Source organism: Squalius cephalus (genome assembly GCF_949319135.1).
Source record: "Squalius cephalus genome assembly, chromosome: 15".
Taxonomy (NCBI): Eukaryota; Metazoa; Chordata; class Actinopteri; order Cypriniformes; family Leuciscidae; genus Squalius; species Squalius cephalus.
Window position 1 is genome coordinate 14,820,061 of NC_137136.1, and position 14,595 is coordinate 14,834,655.

The 14,595-nt window shown below is 36.3% G+C and overlaps 1 protein-coding gene across 1 annotated transcript; it reads left to right on the forward strand.

Moving 5' to 3' along the window:
* Positions 1-1,270: 1,270 nt before the first annotated feature.
* Positions 1,271-13,496, forward strand: plin6 (perilipin 6). Its single transcript, XM_079895891.1, has 9 exons — positions 1,271-1,506; positions 2,177-2,234; positions 3,032-3,067; positions 3,632-3,830; positions 3,976-4,058; positions 5,347-5,584; positions 6,142-6,338; positions 11,099-11,365; positions 12,958-13,496. The coding sequence occupies exons 3-9, from the start codon at positions 3,044-3,046 to the stop codon at positions 13,408-13,410; spliced, it is 1,461 nt and encodes a 486-aa protein (XP_079752017.1). The 5' UTR covers positions 1,271-1,506; positions 2,177-2,234; positions 3,032-3,043; the 3' UTR covers positions 13,411-13,496.
* The last annotated feature ends 1,099 nt before the right edge of the window (positions 13,497-14,595 follow it).

A 14,595-nucleotide genomic window follows, 5' to 3' on the forward strand; every position in this document is an offset into this window, starting at 1 on the left:
TGGGTGATATAAAATTAAACAAGGCCCTTTTGTAAATCAAAATATGTTAATATTAAAGGGATAGTTCGTTAAAAAATAAATTATGTCATCGCCCTCAAATAGTTTTAAACCTGTAAGAGTTTCTTTCTTCTGTTGAACACAAAAGATGGTATTTTGAAGAATAATGTAACCAGACAGTTGACAGCCTGGTTATGGGGCCCACTGTTTGCACCTGTTTGGTTACCAAAATATCTTCTTTTTGGTTCAACAGAAGAAAGATACTCATAAAGGTTTGGAACAACATAAGGGTGTAAATGATGACAGAATTTTCATTTTTGGGTGAACTATCCCTTAAAATCCCTTAAAGAAAATGAATGGCATTAAAGCTAGACCAAAGCAAATATCTGCGGTGTGAGCAGTGACGTCAATTAAAATTAAATTATTTACCAATTACTAAATGAAACCATGAAGGTTTCTTGTGTCTCACAAGAACATTATTGATAGTAAACAATTCTGATATGTAAATGTTACCAGACATGTTTGACTGTGTAATGAAATAATGTCCTCTTTTGCTACAAAACCTTAATGGAAAGTCTGAGAAATTTCCCAGGCTCAAATTGTCAAACGATTGTTTACACTTATTAAAAGGTCCAGTTTACAGAGTAACTTTTTTAGTTGGGAATTGAGACAAACGGATATGAGACTACATTACTCTCCAAAGAGAGCCTTTATGAAGGATTTCAATTATGACATGGCAACATGAGATGACCTTAATGTACCTCATCTCCAATGAAAGATTGATTTTCTCAGAAGAAACCTCAAGCTTCTGGTAGTCCATTCTTCCTCATTCAATTTCTGAATCAGAACAGGAATGCTGATATAAAGGGGACTGAACACCCATTAAACTTTTGAACTGTGACATTAAAATCATAACTGACTAGACATATCTGACTAGACTCTCTGTACACAGCAGACGTATTCATACATCACAACCTAGTTTAGGTAACCTAATTTAATACATTTACACAACTCTACTTGTCTGTTGATTACAATAATGATTTGCACTGATGTACGTTGTCTTTCCACTTGTTTTAGGGAACAAAGGTCATTCTGGTATAAACGTGATACTGGTATAAACTTGTGTGGGACATGTCCTAGACTATTTTTCATCTGCATTAATGTAAGTAAATCAAAGAGCTGATGTGAGGAATGTCAGAGAAACATAAAATCACACACTCTTAAGACTGTCTTTGTCACTGTTAGGTAAACCAATAAACTGGCAAACAACACCTTAGAAACGTCTCGACATGCGTGGACTGGCCGCACCCTAAATGAGGGGCATCACATGCACCAACCATGAAAAATTACAAAACCATCCAACCAAACCCTCATTTCAGACACAGCAGACAAGGACTGAGACCTAATAGAAAGGACAAGTCTAGTGGGTTTGTGACAAATATCTATAAAAGATATTTACCATTTCTACATTTTACCATCTCAAAGGACTCAACACTCAATCATTTAAAGGTAAGAACTGTTTCTGATTTGACGTTTTTTGCTGTCTGCTTACCGTCTACTTGAAAATAACTAAAACATGACAAACACACAATTTGTAGTCAAACAAATACTCTCAGAAATGGGTTAATTTGTTGTGAAACAGTGTAAATATAGCAGATGGTCATGTGTATTTTAAAATGTAATCTTAATAAACAAATGTGTCTATTGTATATCATCTATCCATAATGGCCCAAAATAATATATTTATTATTTTTTTATAACATAATTTGTGGAACATTTTAAATGTATTTTATCATAACTATTGCTGATGTCCAAAAAGTATCTGAGAGAAGTTGATTATTTTGGTTTACTGTAATTGTCAGCATAGACAGGTGTCTAACCAGGGATCAGCTACCCATATTTATATTTGCAACATATTTATTAGATAATGCAAGGCAAACATGGCCTGGAGCACTGGAGACTTTATCAGAATGATCACTGGTCTGTTTCAAATTCACACAAGCTTTACATGTCTGGTTTTGATCTTTAAAAAAAAAGAAAGAAATTCTACGTTTTTCACTCACTAAACAATTGAATCCAGCACAGAAGACCCATTTTATTAAGGCAGATTATAAACATGTTTTTGCTGTGATTATTGTCATTAATGTAATTTTTAATTCAGATTATTTTCTTTTTGCAGCAGCAGCAGCAGCATCGCTGACTTACACTGGGATCTGTAAGAGCGGCCCCTCTGTGCAGTAAGTGAATCTGATTATAAACAGGCCTGTGAGAATGCTTTGATCACATTTGACACAGTTGGATATTATTCCATGAGATACCATTCTGAAAATGTTCATTTGATCTGAAGATATGTTTGAAAGACTTCAAAAACATTTTAAAAATGCCTGTTTTTGGATGATTCCATTGGTTTTGGTCGGAGGGCTTGGGCCATTACCTGAAATGACATTTCAGGGGCATCATGATCAAATGACAGCTTCTAAACCACTAAAACTATTTAATGTCACAACATTATTCACTGCAGGAATGTTTCTCAAATATACATCTAAATATAATATAAAATAAACGAGTCTTTTGGCCATTATTTTTTAATAAAAAAAATCTTAAAAAAACAAACAGTATTTAACCATAATAATTTCTGATGTTGCATGACACTGTTTCACTGTTTGAATGCTAGGTCATTTTTGGCCTGTGTGGTTTAAACGCTTAATAAAATTTCCACAGCGAGGTTGTGTCAAACATAGGCTAGTATTGTCATGTGACATCATCTGACTTGGCATGGGCAGGTCAAATTAATTTATACAGATCAGTATTGACGTAGTTGAAATTGAATGACGTTGTCAGATGTCAGAAGAATATGCCTACTGTTTGGTATTAATATGCTGATATTTGAATCTATATTCACCCATCTACTTTACTCTTACACAAAACATAAGTAAAAATGTAGAAACTAATAATAAAATAATAAAAATAATAAAATAATAGAAACTCTAATAGGACACTTGAATGTATTATGTTCTCTGCTTTGCCTCAACAGCGCAAAGCAGACATGTCCAGAACAACAAACAGTGAGGTAAGCTTTCTTGCATTGTCAGCGTTTTACTTAAATAGTTAAACAGGACGAATCAACTGTTAGGTATGTCATATGTAATGGGCTGTGAAGCGGTCTTTACGACAAACCAATAAAGCCTATATCCAGCCTTTACTTGGGCTGTACGTATTTAATTTTTGTGTGTGTGATCGGGAAGTTGCAGTGACGGAAACAGTGACATTCCAATTTAAGTTTGAAAGGAGTAACGCCTGTGTTTAGGCTATTAAGGAAATGCAATTTTGCCAAAGAAGAACTTTAAAAGCAGCCTACTTCAGTGTAATATGATGTTAATATGATATGAGTATATTACCATAATATTATCATCATATCCATTAATAAGATAATATAACCATATCATCACTCTTAACACGGATCATTTGAATAATTGTAATCTGTCGATTGGGTGAGGGTCGGGTGTGGATATCTAAATCAGAGAAAATCGTAGGTGCGGGTGGATGGTTTTTTTTTAGCAGCAGATTCAGGTGATGTTAATAATTAGTAATTCATCATTACCATGTTCAATAAGACACTGACTTGCCTCTGCAGGGGAATGTGCTGAAGCGTGTGGCAAAACTGCCTCTCATCAGATCAGCGCTGCAGCAGGCCTCTTCTGTCTACATGGGCGTGAAAGGTCGTTATCCGCTGCTCGGGTTTGTGGGACGAGTAGCAGAGCTGGGTGTCCGCAGTGCATCCACAGCAGCTCTGCAACAAGCAGCACCTTTGCTACAGAACCTAGAACTAGAAAGTGAGTCTGGTTAAAAAAAGGAGATCAAATGCTTATAGTAAAGACAAAATTGGACTAAAGACACAGATATACTGCTAAAACATCATTTAACATGCAAGTCTTTAAGGGTAATAAAAGTGAATCAATTGTATGTGGGCCTTTGCAGTTGAGGCGGTGAACAGTTTTGCACTGGTGGGTTTGGAGCAACTTGAGAAGTTTTTCCCTATCCTCCAACAGCCCACAGATGAGGTGAGTGCGTGAGAGTGCAAGACAGAAGAGTGTCAATATCCATGTGGCAGTTACCATATCTTGACTGTCTGGTAAAACCCAACAAACTTTATTTTTAATAACAAATTTAATAGAGTTTTAAATTATTTATTATAAATGTATTATATATATTTAGAATTATTACATTATTTTAATAATTTGCAGTTTTTAAACCTAAATAAAATAATAAACAAAATAAACAAAAGTACATTTGCACATAAACAAAATTAAATACTTTAACATTATTTTATTGCTTTAACATGTCCTTTAGTAATATAGTAAGTTTGTAGTAAGTTTTACATTTTACCTTAAAGGGGTAGTTGCATCATCGTTGCAACTTTCAAGGCCCAGAAAGGTAGTAAAAGCATCGTTAAAATAGTCCATCTGACTACACTGGTTCAAATGTAATGTTATGAAGCAACAAGAAAAAAAATTGTGTGCAAAAAAAAATGAAAAACACGACATGAAGGTGACTTAATTAATTACAGAATTTTCATTTTTAGGTGAACTTTAATTGTAACAGAGAGGCAGGGACGAAGCGGAGAGAGAATCCACATGCAAGCACTAACGTTACTTTAATAATAATACAAACAGGTAAACCAGGGCAAACAAAGAAACTCAGGACAGGAACCTTTTTTTTTCTGCAACATCTTGGCTTGCTGACTGAATTATATCGAGCAGCCCTTTAAATAAAGTGATTTAAGGTACTGAACAGAAGAAAGGTATATCGACTATGAGCTGTCAGAATATCTACTAACTTACTGATATTGAAAGAAAGGATTACAAATATGCAGAACTTGACCACATTTCGTTTTTTGTTAAGAAAGTCTTAAATGATTTTTGTAAACAAAATACTTCTTTGTAATATATTTGATATATGTAAATAAATATGGATAAACAATGACAACAGGCCTACTTTCGTCAATGTTCAGCTGTTATGGTTAACGTAACGTACTAGTTCAGATATCTTTTCGCGCACTTTTTTTGGTTAACGTTAACGTTACTGAAAGACCATTTGAAACGGCGTAATATGTCAAAAGAAAACCGTTTAATGTAGTATATATATTAACTCTTTACCTAACTTACTAAGATAAAGTAGGATAAAAGTAACTTTAGGTATGTACTTGTGGCTGTTTCTGTTGTAACGTTAACTTAGGTGCGTTTTTGTTTTACTTCTGTGAACATATATGATAACCGAACCTGTAATCTCGATGTTTTTTCTGCCCCATTCCTCTCTTGGTGCACTCCTGCCTGTCTTCTCTCCTCTCAGGTGGTTGCTAATCTGAAGGACGCTTTCTTCTCGAGGCTGGATGGTGCGCAGTCTCGAGTAAACGATGAGCTGGACAGGGCCGTGAACAGGTGGGGTGAGGTGGTGGAGCTCAGCTGGCGCCTCCTGGCGGAAGCTCAGGATTCAGCACCAGGGCGCGTGATCACCGCTGGCCTGGACGAGCTCATCACTCAGTCAGAGGCGGCAGTGGCGTACTATCTACCTCTGCCACCCACGCTGCGTAAGAAAGTGTGACACGGAGTCATCGGAACTGAGACAGGGAGACACATTTTTACCTGAAATAATCATGAAATAACACTTTAGAGAAGGTTTACCATTTATTTCATGCGTACACAAAACGTAACCACAAGGGGGCGCAACTGGTCTTCTGTTTTGCAAGTACTTTAGCACAACTAAAGAGCCATTAATCTCGTCATTAAAGACCAGTCGTTAGAAATCAGAATAAAACTGCAATCATGTCAAATTCTGTAACTTATTTATATTGTTTATTTATATCTATTATTATATTAAAACATTTTTACAACATTTTTCCCTGAATTTTTTCATGGACCCCATAGCATCCCCTTGAGGCACCCTGGCGGTCCCTGGACCACAATTTGAAAACCCCTGCTTTAGCACCATCTCACTTTCAGAGGGATACAGAGAAATGTATAACATAATATTTCATCAAATCAGCTTTCTTTTTATTTAGCTCAGAGCTGAAATCTGCCTCTTTCAGTTGAAATCTGAATATTGGTGGTTGTATTGAAATTATAAGCAATTTGTCTCATCTTGCAGGTAGTGAGTGGGAGAGAATAGTGCAAAGCTATGAAGATGAGGATGAGGATGAGGATGATGAAGAAGAAGAGCCTCGGATGTGGACGCGGATCCGTAGCCTGTTGTTGTGCCTGTACCTTCAGCTGTATGACAGACTGCTGAAGCTGAGAGAAAGAGTGGACCGTGTTTTGCAGATGCTGAGGGCAGCTGCTGAAACGGTAGGCCCATGTACAGAAACAATTCATCACTAAATCTTTGACCTTATCTTAACTAAAAGTTCTGTTCAGTGACTCTTTAGAATGGGACAAATACTCTCTCGCCAAACTAACTGCTTCTCAGTGGCTCCGAACAACATTCATGTAGGTATCAGTTTCTGAAATATGTCACACTGATAATGGGGAACCAAGCTCGTTGTATTCATATTCCAATTTAACAATTTTCTAAATGTTTTCAGTTGGCTATCCAACACAGAAGAATTAAAAAAGACTTTGGCGAGACCAGGTTTATTACAGTTAACTAAAACCATAAAACCATTTTCGTTTCTTGAAATAAAATAACATTAACTGAAATAAAATAAAATGTACAGAAATGTATTTTATTTCAGCCAGTTGCCAAGAAAACATAGTTTAGTTTACCTTGATGTACTGAAATAACTAAAACTAAACTGAAAAACTAAACTAAAATAAAAATTAATAAATAGATTTATAGAAAACAGAAATTTAGACTTTTTTTTAAATGCTAAAACTTTAATTAAAATTAAAATGAAAACAGAAAAGAAAAACTAATTCAAATTATTAATAAAAAACTATAATAGCATCTCAATGATACTAAAATAAGACTGAAAGAGACCCAAGATGTGAGTCAAGACTAAGATTAACTCACAAAATAAGTATAGATGCAGACATGTCTTGGTGAGAGTCTCAACAATAAACACTGACAAGATGATATCAACAGGGAGTGCCTCATCAAAATGTCCTCAAACTATAGCCTATCCCCTCTTCTTTGAGTACGAAGTTAAAATAGACGCTCTACGTGCCGCTTCACCATGCTGCAGTCATTCACGCTGCCCTGCCACCCTCAGGGCTTCCTGTCTAGTCTGCAGACTCACCCTCACTCGCATAAAATAAAATCACGGCAATTACTTGTTCTAAATTATGACCCCTGAGACACATTCAAGCAGGAAAGGACATGGGGAAGACGAGAGAAGCTGTATTACAACATGAGCTGAAAGCACTATATATGAGATTTTTCACACTGTACGACACTGTACCAACCTGATTACACAGAATTTATTTACAATGTATTATTTTACATTTATGCTTCTAGTCACTTGGTAGTGGAGTAGATTCATTACCTCAGATTTTGTCAGTCACTCACTTCTTCTTGTCTGTACACTTCTTCATATTAAAGTTAGTGTTTAGGCTAGATAGAGACTTTATCATCAGACTTCATCATTTTATAGTCTAGCATATTAGTCAGTCTATTAGTGAGTCATAATGGCTATAAAAATAAATGATGGAACGTTTCTGTTTGCGTAAAAGGAAAGCAGTTTTTTTGTTTCCTAGAAATCAAGGCTGAAATCAAGAAGTCAAGCAGCAGTGCCTTTAATTGGAGTGCTTGTTTAGAGAGAGGATGGTCATGATTGAGCTGAAAACCCAGTGGGACCTAATGCTACGTGCCGTTTGGCGGTCACTGCATGTGACTTGAACACCCACTAACCCATGAGGAGATTTGGAGATTGCATTAGAGAACAAACATACTTCTAGTTTTATATATGCATTAAATTGGTCAAAAGTGGCATTAAAGAATTTTTAAATTGTCTCAAAATTTTAATTTCAAATAAATTCTATTCTATTCATCAAAGAATTCTGAAAACATTTATCACAGTTGCCATAAAAAAATATTAAGCAGCAGCACCACTGTTTTCAACATTAATAAGAAGTAGTGCAAAGTGCCCTTGCAAAATCAGTTTTTGTTTGAGTGCTCATTGTTACAATTACACAGCAAAACTTCAGTGACATTTTTATTTGTGCATGGTAGAAAGCAAATACTGATACTGACATAATGACATGTAAAAAGTGAACAGTTGGATCAACTTTAAAAAATTACTTCAATTGGTAACACCTAAAGAAATTAAGTTTTCTCAACTTAAATTATTTTGAAAAACGTGATAATTTAAGTTGAGTAAACTTCATTTTTTTAGGTGTTACCAATTGAAGTAATTTTTTTAAGTTGATCCAACTATTCACTTTTTACAGTATACAATAAATATGGAAAATTGAACTATACGATTGAGGGAGCATGGCTACACAGTGAACTCTGAGAAAACGCTACGCTTGAGCAGACAGTTTGTGAATAGGCCACTACAAATGATGGCCGTGAAAGAGACTGTGAACGCATTGAATAGGATATGTTTAGTTGGTGAATAGCATAGGCTACTATTACACAGTAGCGATAACGTTAAGCGCACCAGAATAAAATATAATATTCAGAAATAAACAGTGTAGCTGACTTACAGATTCAGTTAACATCCACAAATGAATAAGCGCGACGATTCAGGGAGCAGGCTACACAGTGAACTCCGAAAAAAAGCTACGCTTGAGCAAACAGTTTGTGAATAGGCTACTACAAATGATGGCCATGAATAAAATATAATATTCAGAAGTAAACAGTGTAGCTGACTTAATGTTTAGCTGACAGAGTGTTTATGTCAGAATGTATATTTTTAAACCACAACCTTCTAAGTGCTTCTTTTACTGATATATTTAACGATATCTTTTGCATTTCTCATCCAAACAACGTCAAACTTGGCACTGCACTCGTGCCCGTAGCGAGACACCTGTCAAGTTTGAAATCCATCGGACTAATGGTTCGAGAGATATGCGAATAACAGACACACAGACAGACACGCAGACGTTTCTATAATTTATAGATAGATAAGAAATATTTATTAAGCAGAAAACCAGCATATAAGAATAATTTCTGAAGGATCACGTGACACTAGATTACAATAATGGCTGCTGAAAATTCAGCTTTGCCATCACAGGACTAAATTACATTTTAAAATATAAAACTTTGTAATAATATTTCACAATATTACTGTTTTTTCCTGTATCTTTAATCAAAAGAATCTAACCAGTGGCATTTCTGAAGCATAGAGTGCACCACAGTTCGGCAAAATTGTATTTGTTCTCAGGTCAGTAGAGACACCCTACCTCAACTGACCTGTTAGAGACACATGGCCTATCTCAGACATGTTTTGTATGAGTTGACGAGTTTGTGTGCTGAGGATCAAAGGGCCAAGGTGGAGTATTGTCTGTACAGGGTCCTTCTGTGCTTTCCCAGCAGTAGGGTGGAGGGTAATTGGACCTGAGAGCACGAATGCTCCAGCACACCGTGTTCAAAAGAGTCTTCATTAATAAACTCTAAAAGACGCCCCAGAGAGCCTGGGCTGCAGAAATGTGAGCGACAGACTGTGTTCTACCGGCAGTGATGCTGAGCTGTCAGAGACACAAACAATAGTGAGACTTGGCAGCATAATCTCCTACAGTAAATCACGTGTTGGTCACGGGCTGCGCAGTGGACTGGCAGTGAGGTGGTGGCCCAAAGACAATGGGAATTGAGAACACAGAGTGGACCTTTAAATTTGGCTGACCCACTTTATCCTTCACCTACATTAACCACCAATAGTTGGAGGGTCCTGCTGCCAAATCAGTACTGTTTGTGACTGTGTCTGCTAGCCTGGGCCTGTTCTTTTGCACTGTGTACTCACGCTCACATTGGCTGACGTCAGATGAAGCTCCACGTGAGAGTTTGGCTGCTTGTGGCATGGTGGTCTGTGTTAATAAATCAGACTTCAGTACGTTTTCCCTGTTCAAAATCTTTTTGTTATTCAAAACATGTATGTTGAGTTTATTTGTTACAACTTCAAATGCATTTCGTTTTTACCAAGTTTTAAATGCGTTTAGCAGCACAAACGCTGCCAGACAAACTCAATTATACTCTAGTGGTTTTAATATTAGTGATTCAAATCTTTTGAATCCATTCGCCAAAAGATTTGTTCATTGGTTCATTCAGTGACCCTTTCTGCAAGTTACTTAGGTAGCAACAAGTCACTGAATCATTTACTTAATCTGAGTCATTCATGACAAGTCGTATCATCCTTATTAAGATTAGCATGTCTACAATTCTACTAGATTACAGAAAGAGGTTTTTTTTAATCCATGGTGTCAACTGCTGGTTATGATTTATTATCAAGCTATAGAAGAAAAAAACATCCTTACATCAAGTTAAGTATATATTCATCAATTATTTTTACACATTCATAATTCTTTCTGCCCAACAAATATGATTTGTTCCCTCAAAAGATTCATTCACTTAAAATATTTGTTCGAAACACTGATTTGTTCACAAACTAAACAGCAATTCTATACTAAAGCACTAAACTGTAGTGGATATATGATTGAGTGGCCATGGGAACAGTTAAACAAGGTCAAATGAAATGAGACAAGAAGAATAAAAAGCAAAAAATGGACATTTAGAATTAGGACATGATGAAATGAAATGATTTAGAATAACAGGACTAAAAGAATGTTGGACTGTTTCTTTTGTTAGTCTTATAAAGTTTAATTAACTCCAACTGTGACTGACAATACCAGTTTTCACAGCAATTACAGTTTCTGTTGTTTGTTGATTTATTTGCACAGAGCAGGGAGTGTATCCCGCACGTAAAACCCATTCACGTTCCTGCAGGCATTATGTGAATAGAGCCATTACTGCCACTTGATCAACTAGGCCACTCCAGGCCACTAGGTTCAGCAATAAAAACGTGACTGAATTAAAGTTCTGCGTAATTCCTCAGCCCATGTGGCCAGTTGTTCTGCCACATTCGCTTTTTAATGCCTAACGGTGTCAGTTTCAGGTCTATCATTGTCACTGGGTTCCTAATTAGGTATTGTCTGTAATTTGTCATGCTCAGGTGGGTCTAACGCAGATGATGCAGATGGTGGAGTCCCTGCTGCAGCTGCTTCTGTCTTTGTACACGTCTCAGGTGCATCGTGTGGAGGAGCTGCGTTCTCTGCTTGTAGCTCAGCTCACATCAGGTATACAGGCACTGAAGGTTTTGCCCCCTGTACAACAGATACTGGTTTTACCTACTCAGGTACGCACTATCATGAACGACCTACTGGAACTGGGACAGATTCTCATACAGCTGCTCATCAACACCACCCCACTCTACGACCTGGTGAGAACACACACACACACACACACACACACACACACACACACACGCACACACACACACGCACGCACACGCACACCATTTTAAGCTTAATATTAAGAAATGTGCATTGTGCAATAAAGAAGTACTACAAATAAAGTTTAATTATAATATTTATACCAGTAAGTCTCAAGCGATATGTCAGTAAACCTATTAATGGATTGTAGTATAGTACGAAATAAAGGTATTTTAGGTCCCACTTTATATTAAGTGGCGTTAAGTACTATGTACTTACATAAACAAATAAGTACAATGTACTTATTGTGTTCATGTTGTATTGTAAAACACTTTTGCTGCTATTGAGGTGTGATACGGGTAAGGTTAGGGACAGGTGTGGTGGATTGGGTAGGTTTAAGGTGTAAGGGAAGGGTCAACTGTGTAATTACAAATGTAATTACATAAATTAATTACAGCTGTAATTACATGCAGGAATTTTTAAAATGTAAGTACAATATGTCAAACATGTAGTTACACAATAAGTACATTGTATCAAATGATTAATTTCAATGTAAGTACATGTAAGTACATAGTACTTAAAGCCACTTAATATAAAGTGGGACCGTATTTTAAATCTATTTTGGTATAGGTTTTTTTTCACTAGGGTATTTATAGAATGAACAAAGCTAAATATGTCAATATGTTCCCATTTAAACTAAATGAGTAAATCTGTGTTTTATAGGCCGTGCTGGCCCATGAAACAGTCTATGGCCTGGTTTATTTTCTCTCTATGTTATAACCTACTGTGCTTCTTTTCAAATGTTTTTTTTTTTTTTAGCACAGTATCCAATTGAAGATCAGGTACATAATGTTTTCAGGCCATTATACAGCTTAATTAAACTTCAATCAAATATAAGAACTGTTATGGTCTAAAAACACTTCTGTTCATTTGCAGAGTTAATTTAAATGGGCTTGATGCTCAAACCAAATTGGCAATATCTGGATTTTGTGGTCTATAAACCCTTGTATCTTCTAAGGCTAGCAAAATGGCATTTTAATTTTATACAAAGACAGCATAAAGAGTTTTTTTAAATCAAGTATTTCGCAAAAATATTTTTGCCGCTATGTAGGCATCAGAATAATCTCTTATTCATTGAATGATTATTAATAATGTTAATATCTAAAACATGCTTCTACCTACTAAATTTTTCTCCAAAACTTCCAAAAAATTACATATACATTAAATGACCACTGGTGGCAGTAAAACACCAACTACTTTTATTCTTTTTACACATATTATGATTGCAGGGGCAGATTGTCGAATAATAAAGACTTGTTTTTGAGCAGTTCCTATGTCAAAACATTTGGTCTGTGAAACGAGTCACGATAAAGCAGCTCAAAACGTTAAACGGCATGGTTTTTCAGCAAATGCACTTTTGTTAACACTATCGGTCAGGTTTAAGTAGGGGTTTAGAGGTGGGATGTTATTTTCAGTGAGAGGCGCTAAAAGTGTCTTTTTCCAATAAGCCTGGGTTGAATTAAATTGTTGAATAAAGATTTCAAAAGAATCAAAAGTATCAGAGTCTTAGCTTACGACTCTGCCCTCTCTTTTCTCTCAGATGAAACAGGTTTCTGATCTCGACGCAGCAAACAACCCAACTCCAGATGAACTTCCTGAGAGCCCCTCCAGCCGTGCCTTCGCAAACAGCCTCTTCCTCAAAGCCATGGACAGTCGTCCACGTCGCCGCAGAAGCCTTTATGCCCGTTCCCGTCATGGGTCCACCAGCGGGCTTCCAACAAGCCCAGCTCCCTCTCCGACTCCTACCCCAGTCCCAGCAAATGGCAGAAAAGGCAGTTTGAAGCTAGATTCCCAGCCCTCGGGCCCTCCAGAACTTGACACACTGGCTGTGCCCACAACCGATATGATTCGCCGCCGTTCCTCGGCCACCGAGGTCCTGCTGGCTCCTATTATGCAGTTAGTATCACAGAGCCAACAAGCTTTTGAGTTTCTGAGCTCTGGCCCTTCATCTGAAGATCAGGTCATACCTGTGGTGGAAACCACAGAACATTAGGCTTCACTTTTCTCATCCATTAAACCAAAATGCAATCACAGATCATTCGAACACAGATTGCTGCAGCTCACAGGCTGTTATGGATAGTACAGCAAACATACCTTCAAACAACAATCCATACAGTGACTTCTCTAGTAGGCCTACAAAATCAAATCTTATTGGTGGAGACAGTGCAGTTACAAGCTAACTTTTAAATAAAATCATTAGCCCAGCATTCAGTATGTGCAGACGGTTTAAAAGCTAAATAAAGTATTGTTTTAGCTATGCGTATTACTTAGAGTGTAATCAAAACCGTATGGATTTGCTCTCTGCAGTGCCGTTTGGGTACGTGGTGCTTTGTAGCTTTGAATGCCTGATTATGAAACAACTCAACAGATGAGTTGAAATTATCTTTTTTCTATATATTCATTGTTGGCATGTAACACAACATTTTGTTTAGACTAAATAAATGTACTTTTATTCCTTAGCTTTTTTAGTTCTTATACACTATAAGCAATGTTTAATCTATAGACTGTGACTAATGACTGATAGTTAGATGAATGGAGTGAGTGAAACAGGATGGCACCAGGATTCTAGTCAGTTGGAAATTAACCCTTTGAAAATGTATTTGACTAAAAGCCGAAGGTCATACGTGTTCAATTGAGAGGAGAGGATAAAATGACAATGTTGTAACTTAAAGGATGTGTTGTTACAAATGTAGAAACATAAAGTGAACTGTGTTATACATAGACAGGCATGGAATGGTGTTAAATGACTAAGTGGCCGTTTATAGATAAATCCTAACAGCCTTTAGTGTTTTTTTTCCTGTAACAGATGTAATATTGACTCTAAATGTAATAAAATATTTTATAAAATGTTATTGATGTTGAGTACTATTTGAGCAGAGAATGAATGGCTAATTGTGCAACAAAGGTAAATGTTTTTCCTTTATTGAAATCGAACATTGAAATACAAACAATATAAACATCTCAAAAAGGTCTTTAACTAAAAACAGCATATAATTTTTATACAAAAATGAAAGATTCAAGTAAATACAGGGCAATAACACTGTAAAAATTATTGCTGTGATTATCAAAACCTCACAACATTAAAATAAGAAATAATGTGTCGTTTCAAATTAAAAAATGATGTGTTCGTGTTTATTTAAGGCCTCAATAAATTTGAAGTTGCTATAACTGCTATAAA

What these genes read in the sequence shown, in the direction of transcription:
- plin6 (XM_079895891.1), top strand. Translation starts at nt 3,044, where the DNA reads ATGTCCAGAACAACAAACAGTGAG. An exon ending in TCCAACAGCCCACAGATGAG is followed by an intron (nt 4,059 to 5,346) that starts GTGAGTGCGTGA and finishes CTCTCCTCTCAG; the next exon opens with GTGGTTGCTAATCTGAAGGA. An exon ending in TGAGGGCAGCTGCTGAAACG is followed by an intron (nt 6,339 to 11,098) that starts GTAGGCCCATGT and finishes TGTCATGCTCAG; the next exon opens with GTGGGTCTAACGCAGATGAT.